This window comes from Nannospalax galili, unplaced genomic scaffold (assembly GCF_000622305.1).
Source record: "Nannospalax galili isolate Female #2095 unplaced genomic scaffold, S.galili_v1.0 scaffold675, whole genome shotgun sequence".
Taxonomy (NCBI): domain Eukaryota; kingdom Metazoa; phylum Chordata; class Mammalia; order Rodentia; family Spalacidae; genus Nannospalax; species Nannospalax galili.
Window position 1 is genome coordinate 8,558 of NW_008337205.1, and position 26,258 is coordinate 34,815.

The 26,258-nt window shown below is 50.9% G+C and overlaps 1 protein-coding gene across 2 annotated transcripts; it reads left to right on the forward strand.

The window, feature by feature from the left end:
- The first annotated feature begins 1,225 nt into the window (after positions 1 to 1,225).
- On the forward strand, positions 1,226 to 26,143 carry LOC103733467 (NADPH--cytochrome P450 reductase). 2 transcript variants are annotated; one of them, XM_008832258.2, is made up of 15 exons: positions 1,226 to 1,442; positions 17,742 to 17,790; positions 19,577 to 19,705; positions 21,016 to 21,165; positions 21,608 to 21,732; positions 21,858 to 21,947; positions 22,352 to 22,450; positions 23,346 to 23,462; positions 23,549 to 23,667; positions 24,299 to 24,480; positions 24,569 to 24,718; positions 24,841 to 25,111; positions 25,205 to 25,350; positions 25,461 to 25,546; positions 25,630 to 26,143. In XM_008832258.2, exons 1-15 carry the CDS (start codon positions 1,264 to 1,266, stop codon positions 25,772 to 25,774), a joined length of 2,037 nt encoding a protein of 678 aa, XP_008830480.1. In that variant the 5' UTR covers positions 1,226 to 1,263; the 3' UTR covers positions 25,775 to 26,143. The 2 variants fall into 2 exon arrangements, with proteins under 2 accessions (XP_008830480.1, XP_017653414.1); XM_017797925.2 differs by lacking the exon at positions 1,226 to 1,442 and adding an exon at positions 13,021 to 13,271.
- Positions 26,144 to 26,258: the final 115 nt, after the last annotated feature.

Here is a 26,258-nt window from a genome sequence, read left to right on the forward strand (position 1 = left end):
TTATTTTTTTTTATTTAGGCTGGGCTTGGTGGCGCATGCCTTTAATCCCAGCACTCGGGAGACAGAGGTAGGTGGATCTCTGTGAGTTTGAGGCCAGCCTTGTCTCCATAGTAAATCCAGGACAATGTTTCTTTTTTTTTTTTTAATTTAAAGTTTATTTTTATTTTATGTGTATGAGTATTTAGCCTGCATTGTATATAAGTGTACCACATGTGTGCAGTGCCTGCAAGAGATTAGAAGAGGCATTGGATCCCCCGGAACAGGAGTTATGGATGGTTGTTAGCTACCATGTGGGTGCTGGGAATTGAATCCAGGTCCTCTGCAAGAACAGTCAGTGCTCTTAACCACTGAGCCATCTCTCCAGCCCCAAAACCTTTTTATTTTTAATTTGTGTATATGTATGTATCTCAGTATGAGTTTGTGTAGGTGGAGGTCAGAAAGAAGGCATCAGATCCCCGGAGCTAGAGTTATAGGTAGTTATAAACCACCCAACTTGGGTGCTAGGAACTGAACTTGGGTCCTCTGGAAGAGTAGTACACACTCTAAAAACTGCTGAGCTATCTCTCTCTAGCCTCTGTAGTCAGTAATATCTTCAATTTAGTGGAATTCTCCAGATGTGACCCCAGCGTCAGTTAAGAAACATCTGCAATACCAACCAGGGATGTTCCTCGAGCTTTTGCATCAAGGCTGTTATAGGAGTCAGCCTTGTAGATGCCTTGCCTACTGTGTCTCCAGGATGCATGGGTGTCAGACTCACCCAGGGTTTCAGAGCACCAGTGTACCATGCCATGTGTTCACCATCAGTCTCGTTTCACCTGTTTTCAAGGCCCAGGGTCTCAGGTAGACAGACACTTGAATCTGTCCAGGTCTCCAGGAGCCTTCAAGGACCAGTCCTAACAACCTCTGGACTGTTTCACATTTGGACAGCCCAACAGCCTGGGATTGTCTTTGGTGTGAAGTGGCCATCTCATGGGGGCCCAACCTCTGTATCCCCTCCTTGTGGGGTGGATGTGCTTGGTGACAGTAGGAGCCCATGACTTCTGTTCTCATTGTTGACCAGGGGTCCTGTCCCACCGTTGGCACCGCTAACATGGTAAGGGTTGTCTGTGGTGTTGGCTCTGCCCAGGCCTGCAGCTAAACAGAAGCCTTGCTGGGTCAACCTCTCTTACCCAGCCCACAGGGCACACCACAGCATTCAGCTGGGCACCCCACTCTCCTCACTGACACCTGCCGTTCCTCTCTCTTGACAGTTCTGTCACCAACATGGGAGACTCTCACAAGGACACCAGTGCCACCATGCCCGGGGCAGTGGCTGAAGAAGTGTCCCTTTTCAGCATGACAGACATGATCCTCTTTTCTCTCATCGTGGGACTCCTGACCTACTGGTTCATCTTTCGAAAGAAGAAAGAGGAGATCCCTGAGTTCACCAAAATCCAGACAACGTGAGTGGCGCTGAGCATCCCTTTAGTTGCTCCCCTGGATGGGTATCACAAGTGGCACCTTCTGTCCTTTCCACACTGTGCTCTGGCTAACAACCACCTGTAACTCCAGTTCTGGAGTTACGCCCTCTTCTGGCCTCTGCTGGCACTGCATGACACAGGTGCACTTTCACACACACATACATGGGGAAGAAAAAAAACTGGGTTTAGTCTTTATCAGTGATATACTGAGCCAGTATCTCCTAAGATCTTGGCACTAATATTATGTCCCAAACCCTTTCAGGACTCATGGCCGTGGCCATGAACGAGGAAGACTTGTGGCCTTATGTAGTTCATGGTTTCCTCTGTTGCACAATTACGCTTATTTTGTCTCTGTTTCTTGGTATGCTGGGGGCAGAGACAGATGACTACACTGTCATGGACTCTATGAGCACTGCCTGAAGTGCTGTGAACTCATCAGTGTTGCTAAAATTCCTTCTTTGGGGGCTGGAGAGATGGCTCAGTGTGGTTAAGAACACTGGTTGTTCTTGCAGAAGACCCAGGTTCGAATCCCAGCACCCACATGGCAGCTAAGAACTGTCCGTAACTCCAGTCCCAAGAGATCTGACAGCATCTTATGACCTCCGCAGGCATTGCACCACACAGGTGCACTTACCTACATGCAGGCAATACATGCATACACAAAAAATAAAAATAATAAATAAATTTTTTTAAAAAATTGGTGGCGCACGCCTTTAATCCCAGCTCTTGGGAGCCAGAGGCAGGCGGATCTTTGTGAGTTCGAGGCCAGCCTGGTCTACATAGTGAGTTCTAGGACAGCTGGGGCTACAGGGAGACCCTGTCTCAAAAAGACAAAAAAAAAAAAAAATTGAAAAAAAAAAATTCCTTCTTGGAAGCCAGGGTTGTAAACAACATTCACCCCTGCTTCCTTTGATCCTAACCAAAAACCAAGGTATTCCACCAAAGTACACTCTGGGAAACCAGTGAGTTTACTGGGCTTATTTACAGAGCAATGGGTGAGGGTAATTTACAGGAGTGTGGCTGCTCCTGCACATGCAGGGATGGTGGCTTCCCCATTGCTGCACAGAATGGTGAGAGCCCCTTCCCTGGTCTTCCCCAGCCTATACTCTAGCCCCTCCCTGAGCGCAGATGTAATTAGAACTGAACTGCTCCTCTCCAGTTGGGAGGTGTGGCTGCATGCTCAGGTGAGGGGCCTATGACTCCCTCCTTCCACATGGGATGTGAACCATCATCAAACCCAGCTAGAGGCTCTTTGGCTAGCAGGCACAGTTGAACTCAGGACCTCAGGAGATGGATGATGTCTGTCTGGCTCCAAGGACATTCCTTTACAACACCGCACAGGCCCTGAGGCCTCCTTTTAAAGCAAGTAGTTAGTGTCAGTATTAAAGAAGCTGATGCTAGGTGTGGTGGCTTGTGCCTGTAATCCTAGCATTTGGAAGGTGGAAGCTGGAGGCTCAGGAGGTGAAGGTCATCCTCAGCTATATAGTGAGTTCCAGGCGAGCCTGAGCTTCATGAGGCTGTGTCTCCAAAAAACAGCAAGTTGAGAATGTTGATTTTTTTTAAAAATTTTATGTGTCTGAGTGTATTGCTGCATGTATGTAAGTATACCATGTGTGTGCAGTGCCCACAGAAGACAGAGGAGAATGCTGGATCCTCCTGGAACTTGAGTTACAGACCATTGTTAGCCACCCTGTGGGTGCTCAGAACCGAACCCAGGTCCTCTGGAAGAACAGCCAGTGCTCTTTACCTCTGAGCTACCTCTCTAGCCCCCAGTTGACAATGTTGAAAGGTGCTTTGTATAAATGAATTATAACATGCTTTGTCTGTCAGGGTGGGTGCCCCTCTGCCCTCATCTCCTCCCCTGAGACTGTGATAGGCCCAGGGCATGGGCTTAGCAGGACTAAGCTGGGAGGCACATTCCTAGAAAGAAGGAAGTCCCTCTTTTTTTTTTTTAAAATATTTTATTTATTATTTTTATTTTATGTGTATGAGTATATTGCCTGCATGTATGTGAGTGCACCTGTGTCGTGCAATGCCTCGGAGGTCAGAAGAGGGCTTTGGATTCCCCTGGAACTGGAGTTAAGGACAGTTCGTACCTGCCATGTGGGTGATGACAATTGAACCCAGGTTCTCTGCAAGAGCAGTCAATGCTCTTAACCACTGAGCCGACTCTCCAGCCCCTAGGAATTCCCTCTTAAGAGGTCCTGGAATCCCGCCTCTCCAGCCTGGGCTGTGGGGGTTGGGGGGAGTAGGTTGTTGTTTGTGGTGAACATGTGTCCTACTGAAGTTAAGGCAACTAGTGACCTGGTCCCATCTTCCAAGCTGCTTCCAACCATCTGCTCCCTGAGCAAGAATGTGAAATGTAGAGCTCCCTCTTCATTATATATTTGCTCTTGCCATCACCAGCTCTGGTCTTACAAGATGAACTTGGTCCCATCTTCCAAGCTGCTTCCAACCATCTGCTCCCTGAGCAAGAATGTGAAATGTAGAGCTCCCTCTTCATTATATATTTGCTCTTGCCATCACCAGCTCTGGTCTTACAAGATGAACTTGAGATAGCCAAGCCTGGTAGCCTAGGCCTTTACCAACTACTTAGGAAGCTGAGGCAGGAGAGTCACCACAGCTACAGAGCAAGCAAAAAGGCTTGCCTGGGCAACTCACTGAGGCCTTGTCTTAGGAATAGGAACAAGGCTGGGCATGGCAGTGCACACCTCTAACCCTAGCCCTCAGGGAGAGGTAGGTGCATGTCTGAGTGCCAGGCCAGCCAGGGCTACATAGTGAGCCCCTGTCTCTAAATAAATAATAAATAAATAAAAAGAATGAGTAAAAAGTAGGGCTGGCAAGATGGCTGAATGGTTTAAAGGCATTTTCCATGAAGCCTGATGATCTGAATTCATTTCCTGGGACCCACATGGTAGAAGTAATGCACCGATTCCTGCAGGTTGTTCTCTGGCCTCCACACCATTGGACATGTGCACGCATACACACACATACACACACACACACACACACACACACACACACACATACAGATAAATATAATTAGGAAAATGTTTAGCCCAGCATGGTGGTGTACACCTTTAATCCCAGCTCTCAAGAGGCAGAGGCAGGAGGATCTCTGTGCGATCAAGGCCAGCCTAGTCTACATAGTGAGTTCCAGATCAGCAGCTTGGGGCTGCAGGGAGACCCTATCTCAAAAAGACCAAAAGAAAAAAAAAAAGAAAATGTTTAATGAAAAGTAAAAAGAAAGCCAGAAGCCCATATGTAATCCCAGTACTTGGGAGGTGGAGGCAGGAGGATCAGGAGTTGAAGGTCATCCTTGACTACATAGCAAGTTTGAGGCCAGCCTAGGCTACATAAGAATCAAAAGCAGAAAAGAAACTGAGAAGCAAAGATATTAAAAGGTGCTTTGTAGAAACGGCTATGAGATACTTTAATGGCCTTGGCTAAGCAGGCTAAGCGGGGTGCTCTGCTGTTGCCTTGGAGTCTAGACAGGGTAGGCATCCTTATCTCTCCTCCCCCAGTGGTCCCAGAGCCAACTGGCTGGGAATTTGCTGGGCCAGTTTGAGAGACACATTCCAGGAGCTAAAGAGAGGCTTTCTAGGCCTGAGAACTGCAGGTAGAGCCACACCCAAGGGACAAAACAGGAACAAATGAGCTGGAATCCAGCCTCTCCAGTCCAGGCTAGTACAAGGTACATTCCTGTGGGCAATATTTGTGGGTAATATAGGGACCTATGACCTGGTCCTAGCTTTCAAGCTGGATTTGTGTGACCATCTGTAAAATGGAGGTCCTGCCTCTCCCTGAGGATGACTGAGAGGTGGAGTTCACCTGGAATTTGCTATGTAGACCAGGCTGACCTCAGTCTCACAGAAATCTGCCTGCCTCTGCTCCTGAGTTCTGGGATTAAAGGCAATTGTAGTTACATGGACAGTTGTTAACCGCCAGGTGAATGCTGGGAACAAAACCCAGGTCCTCTGCAAGAATCTCTCCAGCCCTAGTTTTTTGTTATTGTTCTTTGTTTGGATCCCCCCCCCCCCCCGCCTTCAGTCTTTTTGAGACGGCATCTCCCTGTAGCTCCAGCTGGCCTGGAACTCACTATGTAGACCAGGCTGGCCTTGAACTCACAGAGATCCACCTGCCTCTGCCTCCCAAGTGCTGGGACTCCAGGCGTGTGCCACCGTGCCTGGCCTTGTTGTTTGTTTTTTGAGACCGTGTATCCCTGGCTGGCCTAGAACTTGCTGGAATTAAAGGCATGCACCACTACACCTGGCCTGCTAGTTTCTTTTTACTTTTTGCCTCCTGAAATAGCATCTCAGTCTGTAGCCCAGGCTGGGGGTAGAACTCAAGATCCTCCTGCCCCAACATGGTGGGATTACAGTCATGGGTCATCACATCCAGTTCTTACCCATTTTCCAGATAAAGAAACTGAGGTGCTATCAATTAAAACATCTACCCAACACCCCTGCGTAGACGTGATGGAAGTGGCTTTGGAAGTGCTACAATCTCTACAACCTACTTTCCCTCAGCCTCTGCCTCAAAGATGATAGAACCAAGGCCAGTACCACAGATGTCAGGCCTGGACCTGCTGTCACAAATCCTACTCCCTTATCCCTTTTTTACTTGGCTTCAGTGAACACAGGCATCTTTTCCATAGCCGAGAGCTGTTGGGCAGTGTGCCTGGCCCACACCTGTATTCTATTCTATTTATTTTTATTTTATGTATATGAGTGTCTTGCCTGCATGTATATATCATGCAATGCCTGCAGAGGCCAGAGAGGACATCATATCCCCTGGAACTGGAGTTACAGATGGTTGTCAGCCATCATGTGGGTCCTGAATAGAACCAGGTTCTTCTGCAAGAGCAGTGCTCTTAATGGCTGTGCTGGATAGCTTTAGTGTCAACTTGACACACCTGGGTTGAGGGAGCTTCAACTGGGGAATTTCCTCTATTGAACTGGCCTGTGGCCATGTCTGTGGGGCATCTTCTTGATTGCTGAGTGAGTGATGTGGGAGGGCCTAACCCACTGTGGGTGGTGCCACCCCTGGGCAGGTGGGCCTGTATTGCCTAAGAAAGCAGGCTGAGCATGGGACAGGGGAGCAAGCCAGTAATCAGCGTTCCTCCATGGCCTGTGCTTCAGTTCCTGCCTCCAGGTTCCTGCCCTGAGTTCCTACCTTGGGCTCCCTAATGAACTGTGACCCAGGAGATGTAAGACAAATAAACGCTTTCCTCCCCAAGTTGATATTGGTTAGAGTATTTTGTCACAGCAATGGAGAAACAAACTAGAACAATGGCCAAGCCACCTCTCTAGCTCATTTATTTATTTATTCATTCATTCATTCATCATTCATTTATTTGTTATTTATTTATTTATTTATTTATTTATTTATTTATTTATTTGAGACTGGGTCTTACTATGTAGCCCTGGCTGGCCTGGAACTCACTATGTAGATCAAGCTGGCTTGGGACTCACAGGAACCTGCCTTCTTCTGCCTCCTAGGTGCTGGGTACAGGCATGCACCATCTCTCCAGCACTATTTGTCTATTTTTGAGGTAAGGTCTCATGTAGGCTAGCCTCCAACTTGCTATGAAACTTTGAACTCCTGATCCTCCTGTCTCCTTCCTCCTGTGTTGGGATTACAGGAGGGCTGGGGTTACAGGCATTTACTACATCACCTATTTAATGTGGTGCTAGGAACCTAACCGAGGGCTTTGTGTTTGCTAGGCAAGCTACCAACTGAGCCACATCCTCAGCCCCAAGGGTGCTGATATTTTTATAAGCCATTGACTATCTGGCCAGCAAGCACTCTGAGTACCCAGATGACTCTCCCTGGGAGTGCTAGCCTCTATGTACCACCAGCAGGTCTAGATTTGGCCCTCTGAACACTATGCCTGCTCTCACTGACCATATGCAGTCTAATAGAGATACTATTGTGGTCCTTCTGCAAGTAGCATCCAGAGACCAAGCACCTGTTCTCCCAGACCAGGTCAGCATTGCTGCTGTTGGTGGCCACCTGGGCCAGTGTTTGCCCTCCTGGGGTTGAGAAAGGGCTTCAGCTTTGCCCTGAACTCCTCTCCTGGGCAGAATTCCAGCTGACAGCAGTGCCCTCCAACAGGATGGAGCTTGTACATTCTCTGGAGCCCCTCATATAAAGAGAGGGTGGAGGTGGCAGGTGCTTTTTTGAAAATCCTTGGGTACAGCCACTAACGTATCCATCCGCCATGCCAAAGCCTTGTCACAGAACCATCCCTGCCTTTGGGCTTGTGGGAAGGACAGCCCGTGAGCACATCTTTTGGGGTGTGCTGCACTGGAGTCAAAGTGTCAAAAATCAGGGATCCCAGGAGGTGAGGACAGACTCCAACCTAGGATGAAGAGAGGGATTCTAGAGGCGGCACCGTGATTCCAGCCTTAGATGCAGAGCAGGGGGGGTTGGGCCTCTATGGTGGGGTAGGTGGAGATATTAGGGTGGCAGGGCTTCTCTAGGAAGCAGCTGGGGAGTGTGGGAAACACAATTAGAAGGGCAGGTTGGGGCCTGACACCAGAGGGCTGTGTGTGCAGCAGGATGGCCAACCCTGATTTCACAGTGGCTTTAGATGAGTGACGGAGGGCTGAGGGAGGGCAGGCAGGCAGGAAGCTAAAGAAGTCATTCCAAGACATACTGCTGGGGGCTGGAGAGATGGCTCAGTAGCTAAGTGCACTGGTTGCTCTTGCAGAGGACCTGGGTTTAGTTCCCAGTACCCACATGGCAGCTAACAACCGTCCATAACTCTGGTTTCAGGAGATCTAATGCCACGGGCATTACACAACATGGGTACACTTACATACATGCAGGCAAACCACTCATACACATAAAATAAAAATAAATAAATTTTTAAAAAATTTAATGATGTCCTCCAAGAGGTGATGATGTCCCTGAAGGCACAATTGAAGGTTGAGGTCAGGGTGTATTTGTGAGTGCTTAGAGTGGGTAGAAGGTGAGACCTGGCTGAGACATGCAGGCTGGGGCTGGTTTGGGAGGGAAGATCTAAAGGGCAGAGTTTGAGGCTCCCCTGGGGCACAGGGTAGGGCATGTTAGTATGGCCAGGGACCAAGTGAGGAACAAAGTTGAGCAATTCCTACACCTTCTACAGCAGGAGGAAATGAGGCATGGCTAGAGAGAGGAGAAGCTTTTCCAAGGGAAAGGGTGAGATCAGATTAAAAGAAAAAATGGTAATCCCAGGCAGGGACAGGAGGATCAAGAATTTGAGATTGGTCTCCGGAGAGTAGGTTAAAGTGCCTGCTGCACAGCATGAGGATGTGAATTTGGGTCTATAGTACCCACATTTAAAAAAGAGAGAGAGCCAGGGGGCTGGAGAGATGGTTCAGTGGTTAAGAGCACTGGCTACGTTTGCAGAGGACTCAAGTTTGGTTACCAGTACCCACAGAGTAGCTCACAACTCCATACCTCTAGTTCCAGAGGATTTGACACCCTCTTCTGGCCTGTTTCTGACAAAACATTCATACACATTAATGCACACCTTTAATCCCAGCACTCGGGAGGCAGAGGCAGGCAGATCTCTGTGAGTTCAAAGCCAGCCTGGTCTACATAGTGAGTTCCAGGACAGCTGGGGCTACAGGGAGACCCTGTCTCAAAAAGACCAAAAAAAAAAAAAAATTCATACACATTAAAAAAAAATGAATAAAATAAAAAGCTAGGCCCACGTCTTTAATCTCAGCACTCAGAAGGCAGAGGCAAATGGGTCTCTGTGAGTCTGAGGCTAATCTAGTCTGCATAGCAAGTTCCAGGTCATCCAAAACTACATAGTGAAACCCTCTCTCAAAAAGGGAAACAATAACAGAAGAAAGCCAGATGTGCCCTTGCATGGGGGGTATCACCAGAGCTCAGAGGATAGCTGCAAGAGTCAGTTCTCTTCTTCCATATGGATCCCAGGAATTGAACTCAGGTCATCAGACTTGGTGACAAACACCTTTAATACACCTTTAATCCCAGCACTCTTGGGAGGCAGAGACAGGTGGATGTCTGTGAGTTCAAGGCCAGCCTGGTCTACATAGTGAGTTCTAGGCCAGCTGGGGCTACAGGAAGACCTTGTCACAAAAAGACCAAAAAAAAAAAAAAAAGATGTATGACATCTGGTCACTCCAAACTCCAAAATGTACCCCTTCCTAGACCCTCAACTTTGTAGCTGTAAATAGCTTTATCACTGTGCCTAGCTAAACACAGTGTAAACTCTACATCAATTCCTTGGCTTCTCTTCCACACCTGTCTCTCCATTGCAGCATCTGTGTGAAAGAAACTCCAATCCATTGTTCCATAGTTTCCCATAGTTGGAATTTGACTGTTTGTGCCCCCTCTGGGGCTTGTTTAAAAAAGCCACAAAGGGGCTGGAGAGATGGCTCAGCAGTTAAGAACACTGGTTGTTTTTGTAGAAGACCCACGTTCAAATCCCAGCACAGACATGGCAGCTAACAACTGTCCATAACTGCAGTTCCAGGGGATCCGACAGCCTCATCTGTCCTCCTCCAGCATTGCACGGCATGGGTGCACTTACCTACATGCAGTCAGTACACGCATACACATAAAATAAAAATAATAAAATATTTTTTAAAAAGCCACAAAGAATTTTGTTTCCCCAAGTGACCTTTATTTTGGGCCTTGCTCTTGCCAGAAAACACGGCACCGTGAGGAGTGAGGAGTCAAGGCTATGGGCCTCTTACGTCTGGCTTTATCTTTGTGATATCAGCAGATAGAGAGGAATCAGGAAGCCTGACCACCCCCAGTCAGGGTCACTTGTTCTTTACAGATGTCCTTGTACCACCAAACATGAAGCTAGAAACACAGATGTGTTTCCCAAAGAGAAAGGCATTTGCTGTGGACCTGGAGGCTGGATGGGGCTCAGTACCTGCCTCAGAAGTGTCTCACTCAGGCCATACACCTGGAGTTTCAGGTGCCAACCAGAATGGCAGAATACACAACTGAAGAGATGGCTCAGCAGTTAAAGCACTGGTTGTTCTTACAAAGGACCTGGGTTCGGTTCTTAGTACCCATTTGCTGGCTGACAACCTGTAACTCCAGTTCCTGGGGATCTGATACTCTCTTGCTTCTGCAGGCACTGCATGCACATGGTACACATGAACTCATGTAGGCACACACATATACACAAAGCTTAGTGCCCTTAAAGGTCACATGCAGGGCTGTGCAGACAGACAAGGCCTCTGATAGTGCAGGGGCTGTGGGAACAAGGAGCATACCTCACTAGAGGGTGTCAGGGATAAGTGAGACGCCCTGAAGGAGGTGTGAGGCTAAGGAGTCTGGGGAAGGGCTTCCAGTGACCAGCTCAGGCAAGGTCAAGAAGGGCTGGCTCCAAGTAAGTCACATCTTGGTAGGACTTGGGAAGTGTAGGTCAGCATGAAAGCTGGGGGGTCAGTGGGAGCTAAGACTGGAGAATGGATCTGTCCTGGGGTTAGATCTTAGCATTGGAGGGGGGCCTAACTTAGAGTGTATGTTTTTCTAGGTTCACCTAGGTATGATTGAAGGATCAATTTGTACAATTAAAAAGATGTTTTGTGTGTGCGGTATTGGGATCAAATACCTCTGTGAGTGATTTATTTTTATTTTTTTTATTTTTTATTTTTGTCTTTTTGAGACAGGGTCTCTCTGTAGCCCTAGCTGTCCTGGAACTCATGACCAAGCTGGCCTCCAACTCACAGAGATCCACCTGCCTCTGCCTCACGAATGATGGAATTAAAGCTGAGCGCCATCATGCCTGGCATCAATCATTTTTTTACATGCATTTACACTGTTATCACTCATTTACTGATTGGCCTTGAACTCACAGAGATCCACCTGCCTCTGCCTCCCGAGTGCTGGGATTAAAGGCGTGCACCACCATGCCCGGCTTCTGTGTTTTTATCTACCAAGTCATCTCATTGGCCCTGTTTGGATTTGTTCTTGTGGTTCAGGTATTTGTGTTTTTGTTTTGCTTTTATTTGAGATAGGGTCTCCCTGTAGCCCCAGCTGCCCTGGAACTTGCTTTGTAGACCAGGCTGGCCTCAGTCTCTAACAGATCTGCCTGCCTCTGCCTCCCAAATACTGGATTTAAAGGCGTGCACCACCACAGCTAGCCTGTTTTGTGTGAGACAGGATCTCATTAGCCGAGGCTGGCCTGTACTTTGCTATGATCCTCTAGCCTCTACCTACCAAGAGATGGGATTACAGGCATGCACCACCACTCTCAGTTTATGCAGTGGTGGGGATGGAACCAGGGCTTTGCATATGCTTGGCAAGCACTCTAACTGTGCTATATCCCCAGCTATCTTTTTGGCTTTTTGAGACAATCTTAGTCTATAGCCTAGGGTGGGCCTTAAACTCAGTCTTCTTGCCTCAGCCTCCCAAAGGCTGGAATTACAGGCATGCTACCTGACCACCAACAGATACAGTCCTTTGTCTTTGGCCTGAGGCCTCTCACACCTGCTCCAGCCTTCTACCAGCCCTTGGCCAGCTCCTGGCCAGCTCCCAAGTCCCTTCTAAGCAGCTCCCCTTGGGGCCTGACCCTGTAGAAAGCTACCCATTTTGATCTAAGCTCTACACGGACCATCTATCCTGCTGAGACCATAGCTTACCCTTATTCTCATCTGTCTTTCCTCATGTTAACCCTGGGGATCTGGAGACTTAGGTCACCAGACAACCAGGCTTTGCAAGTTCATAAGCAACTTCCCAGGCCCTGCCCAGGCAGCAAGACATCCCAGGAGGAATCAGTTCCACCATGCAGAAAATTCAATTTGAGTTGCCTGGGACAGGAACAAAAAAATGCACCCCCTCGAGGCATCTGGGTTCACCAAGTGACTTGGTGCTTCCCTCCCCTTCCTTTCCTCTCTTGCCCACTCAGTGGTCTGCCGCCTGCCGACTTCAGAGAAGCCTGCTCCCAGTCGGGGTTGGGGGGTGTAGGGGGTGCAGGGGAGCTAATTAGAACCTTTCCGTGCTCCGCTGTGGAGCCACGTGGTGTCTGGGATCCCACAGCTTGGGCCAGCTGCCACCTGCGCAGGGCCAAGCCTTGGGCTCTCTGGTTTGGGCCTAGGTACCAAGAAAGGGGTTCCTAAAGCCACATATCTTGCACTGACCGTCCCCATTGCATGGGGTAGGAAGGTGTGTCTGACCTATAGCACCCAGCAAGTCCCCAGATGACAGGGACCCAGTTTTCTTAGCCTCCACAGATCTAGAGCAGGTTTGGGCCCCAGCTGTTGTGCTGCAGAATCGTTAGTCTGGTTCCTGCAGTTGCATCCTGCACATGGCTTTGTTCTCCAACAGACATTTTTTCCCCCTCTTAATGGGAAAGGGGGAGGGTATGAAGAGCAGGGCTCTGATATAAACAGTTACCAAGGAGACCGAGTCGGGTTAGAAAGGTTCTCTCCTTCCCTTGGTCCATACAGCGGGGGCGGGGAGGGGGGTGGTGCCCCAGCCGCAGGGGATCATGGGAGGCCGCAGGCTCAGTCCTGATTCCTCCCCCCTGCTGCAGCTGCCAGATGTTGCAGAGTTCACAGATTCGTGGGGAACGGAGGCAGGCAGAGGTGCTGGAAGATTCCGAGGGAACTTCCAGGGTGTCCTGTGGCACTTTCAGAGTTCCCAGCCCCAGGCAGCCTGCCCCACCACACTGAGAATGGACAGAGCTGAACTTTCCTTCTGCCGACTCCCTGCCAGCTGCAGCAGAGCTCAGTGTGGGACCCCCCTTATTCCTTAAGCCCTGGAGATAGGAACTGGGGGCGCCATGGGATGTACCTACTCATCTGCACCGGAGGAGCCCACTCTGAGAAGGTCAGTTTCAGTTCTAGTGCAGATGTGTGGGCGGCCATGGGCAGGGGATGGGTGGCTGTCATCCAGAGCCCAGGGGAAGAGGCTGGCTTCCTGGGAAGAGCCACTCCAGGCTCACAAGCCCTGCCATGACAGTTGACCCAGGATGAGGGCTCCCAGGCTTGCTTCCTTGAGCTGTGGGCTGCCCTCAGGCATGAAGGGCCACTTAGCAGACAGTAGGATTGCCCAGCACAGGATCCTCTCTCTCCAGCCAGATCCCTAAAAGTCAGTTCAGGGGCTGGAGAGATGGCTCTGTGGTTAAAAGCACTAGCTGCTCTTGCAGAGGACCTGGGTTCTATTCCCAGCACCCACATAGCGACTAATAACCATGCATTACTTCAGTTCCAGGGGATCTCACATCCTTTTCTGACCTCTGAGGGCATTGTATGACACGGGTGCACTTACACATGTACAGGCAATACATGCATACACATAAAATAATAAACTTTTTTTAACTTTTTAAAAAATTTTTATTTATTTTTATTTTATGTGTATGTGTGTATTGCCTGCATGTAGGTAAGTGCACCTGTGTTGTGCAATGCCCGTGAAGGTCAGAAGAGGCTGTCGGATATCCTAAAACCAGAGTTATGGACAGTTGTTAGCTGCCATGTGGGTGCTAGGATTCAAACCCAGGTCTTCTGCAAGAACAACCAGTGTTCTTAACCACTGAGCCATCTCTCCAGCCCCTAAATATAATATTTTTTAAGAAGTCAGTTGAATTGAGGTAAAGGGAGGATGGATGTCCCCTTTGGCTGAAGCTAATGGAGGTTCAGGCACTGGGCCTCAGAAGTGCTCAGACATGAGCTCGGGAGATGGTTGTCTGCAAAGTGCATGCTGCACAGGCATGAGGACCTGAATTCTATCCCTAGAACCTGTGTAGAAAAAGTCAACCATGGGGGTACACTTGTGCTGGCCTGGGGAGGCAGAGGGAGGAGATCGCCAGAGCTCCCTGGCCAGCCATACTAGCCAGGCAAATGACAGACCCTGTCTAAATAAACAAAGTGGATGGCACTTAGCTGGCCGTGGTAGCATACATCTTTTATCCCAGCACTTGGGAGGTAGAAGCAGGTGATCTCTGTGAGACAGAAGCCAGCCTGATCTACATAGTGAATTCAAGGGGCTACAGGAAGATCTTGTGTTAAAACAAAAACAGTATAGACAGCACCTGAGGAAGGGGACACCCAAGATTGACCTCTGGCCTAACACACACACACACACACACACACACACACACACACACAGAGGAAGTGTTCAAATGCCATGGGCCTTGTTCCACGGACAGGAAGAGTGTCTCCAGGCAAACTTGTCCTGGACACTCTCCTCACCATGGCCAGAGCCAGCTGGCCTGGAGTTCTACTCTCACTGTTTACCTGCCCAGACCATCTTAGCTGTGTGGTCCTCATCCAGTGCCCTTAGGAGGCTTCTCCCCATAGTTCTTCTCTCTCAGCCTTTTGCCATTACAGAGAATGGGGCCCAGCTCTCCCTCAAGGCCTTTTCTGTCTCTCTGGTGGCTAATACCTGCCCCTTTGTGACCCTGCGGCCTAAGCCAGCCAGCCTTGGCACATGCCACCTTGTACTGCTGTGTATCTTTGAAATCACAGACTGGCCCAGTTAGTGAACTTGCTTCCCATGAACACCTTGTCCCCTTGAGTGTCCTCAAAGTTCCAAGTGCCTGGCAGGGCTTAGGAGAGGCTGTGGAAGTCAAGTTCAGTAAGCAGCTAAGGCCTTTGAAGGGCAGGACTGATATGTCACAGACCTGGGTGGTGGTGACCAGCAGCTCTGCCTCTTGTCCTACTGTGATCCCCCTGGACTCTAGCACAGGGACAAGACAGACCCTTAAAGACAGAGAGGGCATGCTTTAGTCCCTGTCCTCAGCACCTGGCATGGTGCCTGTCCCCACCCTGCCTGGGTGGACCGGAGATGTGACTTCTATGGAAACATCTGTCTTTTGAGAAGAGCCAGGAACTGTCAGCCAGAAGAGGGTAGGAACTGAAAAATGTCCCCAGAGGCCTTTATGCACCTCTGCCTGCCAGATGCTGGGTGGGAGACCTGGGCCAGCCACAGAGGAAGGCCATGAATACTGTGCTGAGTGCCAGGGGCTGTGCTGATTGGGGACAGACACACAGACGCCTCCCCCTGAAGTTATTAAAGCCAGCACTCAAGGGAAGCAGAATACGTGGCAGGGACCTGCTTCATGGGTACATGCACCTTGCTGGGGACAGTGAACCCTGCTGTGTGTTGGGGAGGGGGCAGAGAAGTTTGCTCTAGAGGGGCAGTGCAGGTTCATGTGGAAGAGCAGTAGGAGTTGGTAGGAGGGAGTCAAGGAAGGTCAGACTACGTCCAGGGAGCAGTGAGCCCAAGTGTCCACTCAAAAGGACATGTTAAGTGAGTGACTTGGCCAGAGAGGCTGGAGATGGGGTAGCCCAGGGCTTCCTTCTAGAACACCTTATTGCACACCTGTCCCCAGTCAGGACTTCCTAATTTTGCTTTGTTGTGGTTTTGTTTTTGAGATAGGGTCTCACTACATAGCCTTGACTGGCCTGGAACTTGTAAACCAGTCTAGCCTCAGACTTAATAGAGATTCGCCTGCCTCTGTCTCCCAAATGCTGAGATTAAAGGCATGTGCCACCATTGCAATTTAAATTGTCATTGTGTGCGTATGGGGATTCATGCATGTACGTGAAGGCCAGAAGTCAACTTCAGGTGTCATTCCTCAGGTGCCATCCACCTCACTTTATTTTTCAGAATTGTTTATTTGTGTATGTGTGTCTGTGTAAGTGTATGCAAACTTACACAGTGTATGCACATCTGTACACACACATGCCAGAAGTGGGTATTGGGTGGTCTCCTATGTCACTTTAGGCCTGTTCCTTTGAGGTAGGTCTCTCCCTGAACCTGCAGCTGGCTGGAAGGAAACCAGCAAGCCTTAGCAATCTTTCTGTTTTCAACCCCTCAGAGCTGGGGTGACAGGCATGCACAGGGCACCCAGCTTGTTACATGGATGTTGGGATCCAGACTCCATGCATCATGATTGTGTTACAAGCACTCAACTGCTGAGCTACCTCTCCAGCCCCCACCTTGCTTTATTTTTTACTTTGTTACTTTTTTTTTTTTTTTTTTTTTTTTTTTTTTGGTTTTTTTGTAGCAGGGTCTCCTTGTGGCCCCAGCTGTCCCGGAACTCAACTATGTAGACCAGGCTGACCTTGAACTCACAGAGATCTGCCTGCCTCTGCCTCCCAAGTGCTGGGACTACAGGCTTGTGCCACCACGCCTGGCAATTTTTTACTTTTAACAAATGTATTATTGTTTTTATGTGTATGAGTGTTTTGCTTGCATGTATGTAAGTGTACCATGTGTGTGCAATGCCCGAAGAGGGTGTCAGATCCCCTGGAACTGTTAAGGACAATTGTTAGCTGCCACATGGGTACTAGGATCTGAACTTGGTTCCCCTGCAAGAGCAGCTAGTGCTCCTAACTGCTGAACCATTTATCTCTCCAGCCCCCTGCTGGAGCCTCATTCAGCTAGTCTCTAGCAGGTCCCACTGCCCACCTGGGGGGAAGGTAAAGGAAGAGAAGGGACTGGAGGAGGAGGGGGAGGCACCACACCATGGGAGGGAGAGTGGGCAGATGACCAGGTGGGACCCAGATCTTATCTAAAACTCATATAGCAGGCTGCGCCCTGGAGGTAATGGATCTCTGGAAGTCCTTTGATAAGTTCTGGGAACATAAAGGAACCTTTAGACTCAGCCCCAGATTAAAGGGCAGAAAGGAGATCATAGAAAGCCCAATGAGCAGGGCCTGGAGGGCTGAACAGCGGTCTTGAAGGCAGAGCTCTACAGGTGGAGGTGGTGATGTGAGCATTGAATTTCAAGGACAGTCAAAATTTGAGGGAACGTCTGTTCACTTGATGTGTCAGCAGAGTCACAGGCAAGGCTGGGAACAGATTCTGAAGGGATTAGTCTACCTCATTCTGTGGCTCATGGGAGCCATTGAGGGTTTTAGGTGGGACAGGGTACAGGCATGGTAGAAATCTCTTCTTCAGGATACTTCTGGTGGCTGTGTGACTGAAGCAGGGACACTGGGGAGGAAGAATTGGAAGGTGGAGCTCAGGAAAGGCTTTGGTGATGGATGGAGAAGGAGGATACAAAAGCCTTAGCTTCTCTGTTTGAGGGAAATGTATCCCATCTGTGTAACCATGGGAGGTCTTGGCCTTGCAACTTTGGGAGACTAGGGGAGCATGGGGAGGCTGGGCCAGCTCAGGAGTGCTGGGGTCCCTGTCCTGACAGCTCCAGTCCCAGTCCTGAATCAGGCCTCATCACTGGGGAGTAGTACAGGTGGACTACCTCCTGACACACTGCCACACGACACTCATCTCTTCATAGCCCATCCCGTTGATACCTGCACCCATCTGCCATTAGACTGTCTTGTTTTTCAGGACCTCGTCCGTCAAAGAGAGTAGTTTTGTGGAAAAGATGAAGAAAACGGTGAGTTTCTCTGTTTCTGGTCTTCTCAGTAAAGCTTAGTCCTGGTGGGCACCAAGGGGGCCCAGGAGAGGGCCGATCTCTCTGACAGAGGAGGGCCAGGTAATACTGAGCTGGCCAGCTTGCTGTGGCCATTTTGATCTTACCAGAGTGCAAGGGGCTCTGCTTTTGCTTTGTTCTTGAATAAACAAAAATAGAAGAATAGACCTTACCTTATTATCAAAGTTTGTAGTGTTGCGTTCAAGCCCTAGAACCCACATAAAAAGCCAGACATGGTAACACACACTTGTAATCCCAGTGCTGAGGACTCTTGGGGCTCACAGGCCAGCCAGCCTAGATTAATTGGTGAACCCCAGGCTAGTGAGAGACCCCATTGCAAGTTGCAAAGAGAAGGTGGATGGCACCTGAGGAATGACACATGATGTGGTCCTCTGGCCTCCACATGCACCAGCACACATGTGAACATACACTCCAATTGATATGTTGGAAACCAGGTGTGGTGGTGCACACCTGTAATCCCAGCACTCAGGAGACTGAGGCAGGAGGATTCAAAGTTGAAAGCCAGCCTGGGCTACATAGTGAACCCATCTCAAAAACAAAAACAAAACTGTATATATGTAGCTCCTGTGCAAATATCTCCTGTGCAAATGTCTCAAGATTTATTTTGATTTTTAAAATTTTGTGTGTGTGTGTGTGTGTGTGTGTGTGCATGTGCATGCATCTGTGTCTGTATGTGCATGAGCACAGTGCCTGCAGAGGCCAGAAAAGGGTGTTGGAGCCCCTAGAGCTGGAGTTGGTTGTGAGCTGCCCAGCATGGGTACTGGGATCTGAACTCACGTCCTCTGCAAGAATGGCAAGTGCTCTTAACCATTCAGGCATCTCTCCAGCCCCTACCCAGTGTTTTATATAAGACACTTTAGACTTGCCAATTTTTGTATCCTGTGGGTGAGTAGGGGTCCTGGACCCCTCCAGATACCAAAGATGACACACATTGTTATTTTTGTTTTGTTTTTTGAGACAGGGTCTTACTATGTAGCCCTGACTAGCCTAGAACTCACAGAGACCCACCTGCTTCTGCCTCCTGAATGCTGGGATTAAAGGCATGTACCACCATGCCCGGCTATGTTATATTTATTACTATATACAAATGTCCTAGTTTGGTTTCTGTTGCTGTGATAAACACGGTGACCAAAAGAGGAAGGGTTTTATTTCATCTTAGAGGTCCATCACCAAGAGAAGCCAGGGTAGAAGCTTGAAGCAGAAACCCCTGAGGAGCGCTCTTACTGGCTTGCTCCCCCTGGCTTGCTCAGCTACCTACCTTATACAGCCCAGGCCCATCTGCCTAGGGATAGCACTACCCACAGTGGGCTGGGCTCTCCTGTATTAACAATCAAGAAAACGCCCTGCAGACAAGGCCACAGGCCAGTCTGATCCAGGAAATTCTTCAGTTGAGGTTCCCTCTTCCCAGGGGACTCTAGATTGTGTCAGGTTGACAACTGAAGCTATTCTGCCATCCGTATTTCTTGGTTAACTTCCCTTTTTGACCCAACATTAGAAGTATGATCTTCAGTGAGATCACCTAGATGACTCCCAATGCCAGTCTTTATGTAATGACTGTCCTCTTCCATCACAGTGTCTGTCAGATTCTAGGGCAAGTGACTCACACAGGACTTGAGGCCAGGAAGAGAGAGGATGCCCCTGAGGGGGCTCCACTTGCCAAGTCTGTCCTGGATCGGTCTTCCAAAGTTTAGGGGCCCCTCACTGACCAGGTGTCTGCTTCCTCTTTTAGGGAAGGAACATTATCGTTTTCTATGGCTCCCAGACTGGGACTGCTGAGGAGTTTGCCAACCGGCTGTCCAAGGATGCCCACCGCTATGGGATGCGGGGCATGGCAGCAGACCCCGAGGAGTATGACTTGGTGAGTGAGCCCCCCACCACACACTGTCCTGGGTGCCCCAACCTGAAGTGCAGGGGCAGGAGAGCCAGGTGGAGAGTAAGGTTATACAGGATCTGGCCCTACCTGGGCTGCCCAGGCATGTGGGATCCTGTGCTGCCCCTGCCCAAGAAGCTTCTCTATCTGTGGAAAGTGTATAAGGTCATCTCCAAGAGCTGTCTGAGGCTAAAGCTGTTAGTAACTTACTTACACATTAAAGCTGGGGGATGAGTGGGGACAGGAGCTGTGGAGGGGCCTGGAGAATCTGATAATTTGGTGGGAGGCTAGTTTGGAATGGTGGGCTTTCTTCTCCCATCTAGCACCTGTCTTCCACCATTGCTGCCCTTGAGCCTGTATAGGACATGGCAGGCCCAGCCATTATCTCTGAGGGCTAGAGACAGGGGCAGGATTGCCCCTCACTGTCTTCTAGGCTCACCAGGCTCATTCTCCTGGCTCTGGCTCTCCATCTCCTCATATGGATGGGGCTGCACAACACAAGAAATGCCACCTTGGGACTAGACAGATGGCTCAGTGGTTAAGAGCACTGGGTGTTTCTACAGAGGACCAGGGTTTGGTTCCCAGCACACACATGGGAGCTAACAACCATCTGTAACTCCAGTTCCAGGGGATCCAGTGCCCTCTTCTGACCTCTGTAGACATTGCATGACATAGGTACACTTGCACACATGCAGGCAAAACACTCATACACATAAAATACAAAGGTAAACTGAAGAATAGCACACAAGGTTGTCCTCTGGCCTCCTCATGTGCGCACACGCACACACACACACACGCACACACGCATACACTTACACTCACACTCATACTCGCTAACAGATGCATATTCTTGCTCTCAGACACAATGAGTGAGCACCAAGGCCAGGCCAAGCTGTGACCCAGGGCCCTGAGGGGTGTGGTCAGGTTTTTTGGGGGAAGCCAGGCCCTGATACATAGGGCGCCATGTCCTCCAAGCCCACTTGGGGCCAGAAGATGGCCATCCCCTGCCCTCACCTACACCCACTGTCCCCTCCCTAGCATTGCACTGTCCCCTCCAGCATGACAGGCCCTGTCCTGCTTTCCTGAGTCTAGTGCCCACCCTTCTGTTTGCCAGCCCTAAGCACTCACTCCATACCTCTCCCAGATAGCCATTCCCTCCCTGATCTCACCACCCTGGCATCTGGGCTGGGAGCTGCCCTGAACCAGCCTGGCCTCCCCAGCCTGCTGCTCTTCATCAGCCATGGGCTCAGGCAGAACAGCCAGGGTCACAGTGGTGACACCCCTACTTATCCCCTCAGTCTGATCTGAGCAGCCTCCCAGAGATTGACAAGTCCCTGGTGGTCTTCTGCATGGCCACGTACGGCGAGGGTGACCCGACCGACAACGCCCAAGATTTCTACGACTGGCTCCAAGAGACCGACTTAGACCTCACTGGGGTCAAGTTTGCCGTGAGTCTCCACAGCATCCCATGAGCACATGCTATCCCATAGCAGCTCCCTAGAACCCTAGGATCTTCATGTGTTCTCCTCCCTATCCCCTCTTCCCTGTACTTAGGGGGCCTGACACTCTCCTTTGCTGGCCCAATCCTTCCAGAACTTCTCCCTGTCATCAGCTGAGTCCAGGAGGCACTAGTTACTAGTGATGAAAGGCCAGAAAAGTGTAGTAGGTGGCTGAGACATGTCCAAGCAGAGGGGGCTGAAGAGTCCAGGGCTGGCTGTGAAGGGAGCCACCCGTGGGCTGCAGGTCTCCTGAACAAAGCCATGAGAGGTTCTTCTCAGTGCCCACAGTGCCAGGCATTCCCAGTGCAGGGAACTGTCCACCCCAAAGACATTGGATCCCACTGGGCAGGCCGAAGGCCCAGCCTTAGAGTTGCCCCTGCTGTCCACACAGGTGTTCGGCCTTGGAAACAAGACCTATGAGCATTTCAATGCCATGGGCAAGTACGTGGACCAGCGGCTAGAGCAGCTTGGTGCCCAGCGCATCTTTGAGCTGGGCCTCGGTGATGATGACGGAAAGTGAGTGCTGTCACCTAGGGCCCCATCCTGGCATGAAGGCCACCCTTCTTCCTCCCTCGAGCAGGGTCAGGAGTCACATGAGGGAGTGGGCTGCTGACTCCTGGCTCACACTCTCCTCTCTCCAGCCTAGAGGAGGACTTTATCACATGGAGGGAGCAGTTCTGGCCAGCTGTGTGCGAGTTCTTTGGGGTGGAAGCCACTGGGGAGGAGTCGAGGTAAGTGGAAGGCCATGCTCCGGGCTGGGCTGCCTGCCCTGTGAGAACAGGGAGGAACAGATAGGGAGACCCTCAGTCACAAGATCTGGGAGGTCTCTGTTCCCAGGTGGAGGAACTCAGAATTTGCTGACAGTGAGGGGAGTCAAGCTGGGGTATCCCTTCCTGACATCACTGGGACATTGGCTTCCCACCCGTGTCCACCAGCTCCCAGGCTCTCAGGGTCAACTTGAGTCCTGCCTTTTGCTTTCCTGTATGTCTGCTCCAGGGTCCCCTGCCTCCTACTGTCGTTTCTGGGCCTTTCACCCATCCCCTCTATAGTCCAAACCCTTCCTCTCTCAGGCCTGACCCCTGTTGCATCTCCCCCACCCCCAGTTCTGACCCCAGCCTTGATTTCCCCTTCCCAGCATTCGCCAGTATGAGCTTGTGGTCCACACAGACATCGATACTGCTAAGGTGTACATGGGTGAGATGGGCCGTCTGAAGAGCTACGAAAATCAGAAACCGTAAGTAGATGAAGGAAAGTAGGACTGGCAGCATGGTGGTCCCTAGTGCACTAACATCTCAGGCAGGTGTGTCCCCCAAGGGCCATCGTATGAGCACGGTGAGGTACACCCATGCTTTCAAGTCCACTGCCCAAGGGACAGGTGCTGTTCCTGCCCTGGCCCTCAAGAGCCCAACTTAGCAGTGGTCCGTTGAACCTTGACAAAAAAGCTCATTTCTTTAGAATCCACCTCAACTGGGGATACAGCTCAGTTGGTAGCGTGTTCACCTAACATGCAGGAAGGCCTGGGTTCCAACCCCAGCACTGCATAAACTGGGAGTGGTGGTACACACCTACAAACTCAGCACTCAAAAATCAAAACTTCAAGGTCAGTCCTCAACTTACATAGACCATTTGAGGCAAGTCTAGGATACATGAAACCATCTCAAAACTAATAATAGGGGCTGGAGAGATGGCTCAGTGGTTAAGATCACTGACTGCTCTTGCAGAGAACCTGGGTTCTGTTCCCAGCACCCATGTGGTGGCCAACAACCATCTGTAACTCCAGTTCCAAGTGATCCAATGCCCTCTTCTAGCCTCCATGGGTATCACACATATAGGTACACTTACATATATGTAGGCAAAACACTCAAAGGTATAAAATAAAAGGCACAGAGTGCAGAAGCGCTTCTGAGTTTCTTAGGGGCCAGCCTCAGTTTCCCTATCTGTGACCCCCTTGCTCTGCCCACTGGGTTGCACTGACAGGGCTAGGAGAGTTGGTTCCCTATCCCTGGTCCCTTGTGGCACTTGGAAGCTCAGAGGCCCTGGCTAGCTCTTGCTAGGCAGAGCTAAGTCTAAGCAGAGGAACCTCAGATCAAAGACCCAGTCAATCACTGAGCTCCCTTCTCCCTGCCCAGCCCCTATGATGCCAAGAATCCATTCCTTGCTGCTGTTACCACCAACCGGAAGCTGAACCAGGGCACTGAGCGCCATCTCATGCACTTGGAATTGGACATCTCAGACTCAAAGATCAGGTACCTGCCACCTCCCACCTCCCCAGGACAAGCCTGGCAACAGAGCTATCTGCTCCCCTTCTCCTAAGCCTCATGCCTCTCTCTAGGTATGAATCTGGAGATCACGTGGCTGTGTACCCAGCCAACGACTCAGCCCTGGTCAACCAGATCGGGGAGATCCTGGGGGCTGACCTGGATGTTGTCATGTCTCTCAACAATCTGGACGGTGAGTTTTGGAATCAAGAGCTTTGGCCAGACCTGAAGGTTGAGCTGTCTTCTGGCCTGTAGCCCAGGTGCCAAGGTCCATGCCCCAAGATACCCCTTTATATGTGAATGTTGCCTAGCTCTATGCCCCCCCATTCCCTGTTGTAGTTGGGGGAGGCAGAGGCAGTCCTGCTCCTGGGCCTCCATCCTCACTAGTAAATGGAGGGACTGGGTTCAGCAGCTATCACTGCCCACCAGGACCCTTCCAGGGTGCACAGGCACCAAAGAAGCCATAGGCATGGCTATATGCCAGGGCCTCCTACTGTGAACCCAGGCATTCAACACCCACCAGAGCCCTGGCTCTGCCGTCATGCATGGAGCAGAAAAGCAGTTGGTTTTTGCCAATCTCTTCTTGCCTCACACCCGCCGTGCTTCCTCTATGACATGGCACTGCCTCCCTGGCTAGATCCCTGTGATAGGCCTGAAGTTCAAGCCTATCAGAAAGCCTGGCAGAATGAGGTAGTGCCAGAAAAAGCAGGCTGAGGTGCCTGCTTCCTGCCACACAGGTGGTATCCCCACCCTCCATGATTATGATGTCCCGCCCTACCCCAGGGGATGGCCCCCTCACCCCAATCCTGCTTTCCCCACTGCAGAGGAATCTAACAAGAAGCATCCTTTCCCCTGCCCCACCTCATACCGCACGGCCCTTACCTACTACCTGGACATCACCAATCCTCCACGCACCAATGTGCTCTATGAGCTGGCTCAGTACGCCTCAGAGCCCTCGGAGCAGGAGCAGCTGCGCAAGATGGCATCATCCTCAGGCGAGGGCAAGGTGAGCCTGTGTGGCCTCTGCCTCTGCACCCCACCCTGCCAACTTTGGCATTGCTCCTAGGCTGCCCACACCTTCCATGTCTCCTCAGGAGCTATACCTGAGCTGGGTGGTAGAGGCCCGGAGACACATCCTGGCTATCCTCCAAGACTACCCTTCCCTGCGGCCGCCCATCGACCATCTGTGTGAGCTGCTGCCTCGGCTACAGGCCCGCTACTATTCCATTGCCTCATCCTCCAAGGTGAGGGGTACCAGCTTTGCCCAGGAGGCACCACCCCTGGCACTGGACTCTGGGTGTCAGCCAGGAACACTGCTGAGGACTCCCTGGGGCTGGGGCCCAGCTCACACCAGCCCTTTCTACAGGTCCATCCCAACTCAGTGCACATCTGTGCCGTGGCAGTGGAGTATAAGACTAAGTCTGGCCGTGTGAACAAGGGGGTGGCCACCAGCTGGCTGCGGACCAAGGAGCCTGCTGGGGAGAATGGCCGTCGGGCCCTAGTACCCATGTTTGTGCGCAAATCCCAGTTCCGCCTGCCTTTTAAGTCTGCCACCCCTGTCATCATGGTAGGCCCTGGCACTGGGGTCGCCCCATTCATGGGCTTCATCCAGGAGCGGGCCTGGCTTCAGGAGCAAGGTAAGTGTAGGGTTCTGGTTCATGGTCATCTGGGGATGGGTCAGGGAGCTCCCCCCTCCCCGCCCTCCACTCTGGCCTCTGTTCCCTGCCCAGGCAAGGAGGTTGGAGAGACATTGCTCTACTATGGCTGCCGGCGCTCAGATGAGGATTACCTGTACCGCGAGGAGCTGGCACAGTTCCACAAGGATGGCACCCTCACACAACTTAACGTGGCCTTTTCCCGAGAGCAGGCCCATAAGGTGAGGTGGGCTGTGCTGACAGGAAGCTGGGCTGGGCAGACAGCCCCATGAAGAGGTGGGGTCATGGGTCCTGAACCCTCCTCACCCACCTCCCTCCTGCCCTGCTCCAGGTCTATGTGCAGCATTTGCTAAAGAGAGACAAAGAACACCTGTGGAAGCTGATCCACGAGGGGGGTGCCCACATCTACGTCTGCGGGTGAGTGGAGAGGTTGGGGAGGTGCACTGCCCACCTGGGGTGACCTCTGGCACACCCTATCACCACACCTTTCCTACCCACAGGGATGCTCGGAACATGGCCAAGGATGTGCAGAATACCTTCTATGACATTGTGGCTGAGTTTGGGCCCATGGAACATGCCCAGGCCGTGGACTATGTGAAGAAGCTGATGACCAAGGGCCGTTACTCACTGGATGTGTGGAGCTAGGAGCTGTGGCCCTCCCAGTCCTTGTTCCTTGTAATCACTTTCTGAGCTCCCTTCTGCTGACCTCCACCTCTGATGGTTCCTGCCTGGCCTGCCACAGGAAGGCCCAGGAACTGACTGCTCTGTGCCTGAGTGATGCCCGGGCTCCCAGGCTAGGCTAGGTCCACTGCAGCAAGTAGTCCAGCCCCAAGGCACACAGTGAGGGGGACTGGCCCACCCTTGGGTGATGGATGCCTCAGGCCCTTGGCAGCTGGACAGAAGAGGCTCTTCTCTCCATTGAGCTGGGACATGGCCCCCACCATGTGATTTCTGAATGAGTGTAAATAATTTTAAATAACCTCTGGCCCTTGGAATAAAGTTGTTTTCTGTATCTGCCTGGACCATGTTCCTTGAGATGCTCTGGGGCTCCTATGGGGATCTGCTTCACTCAGACCACCCCATGCCCTGAGACCAAGAGCCTCCCCTGCCAAGAATCAGTGCCATGTGG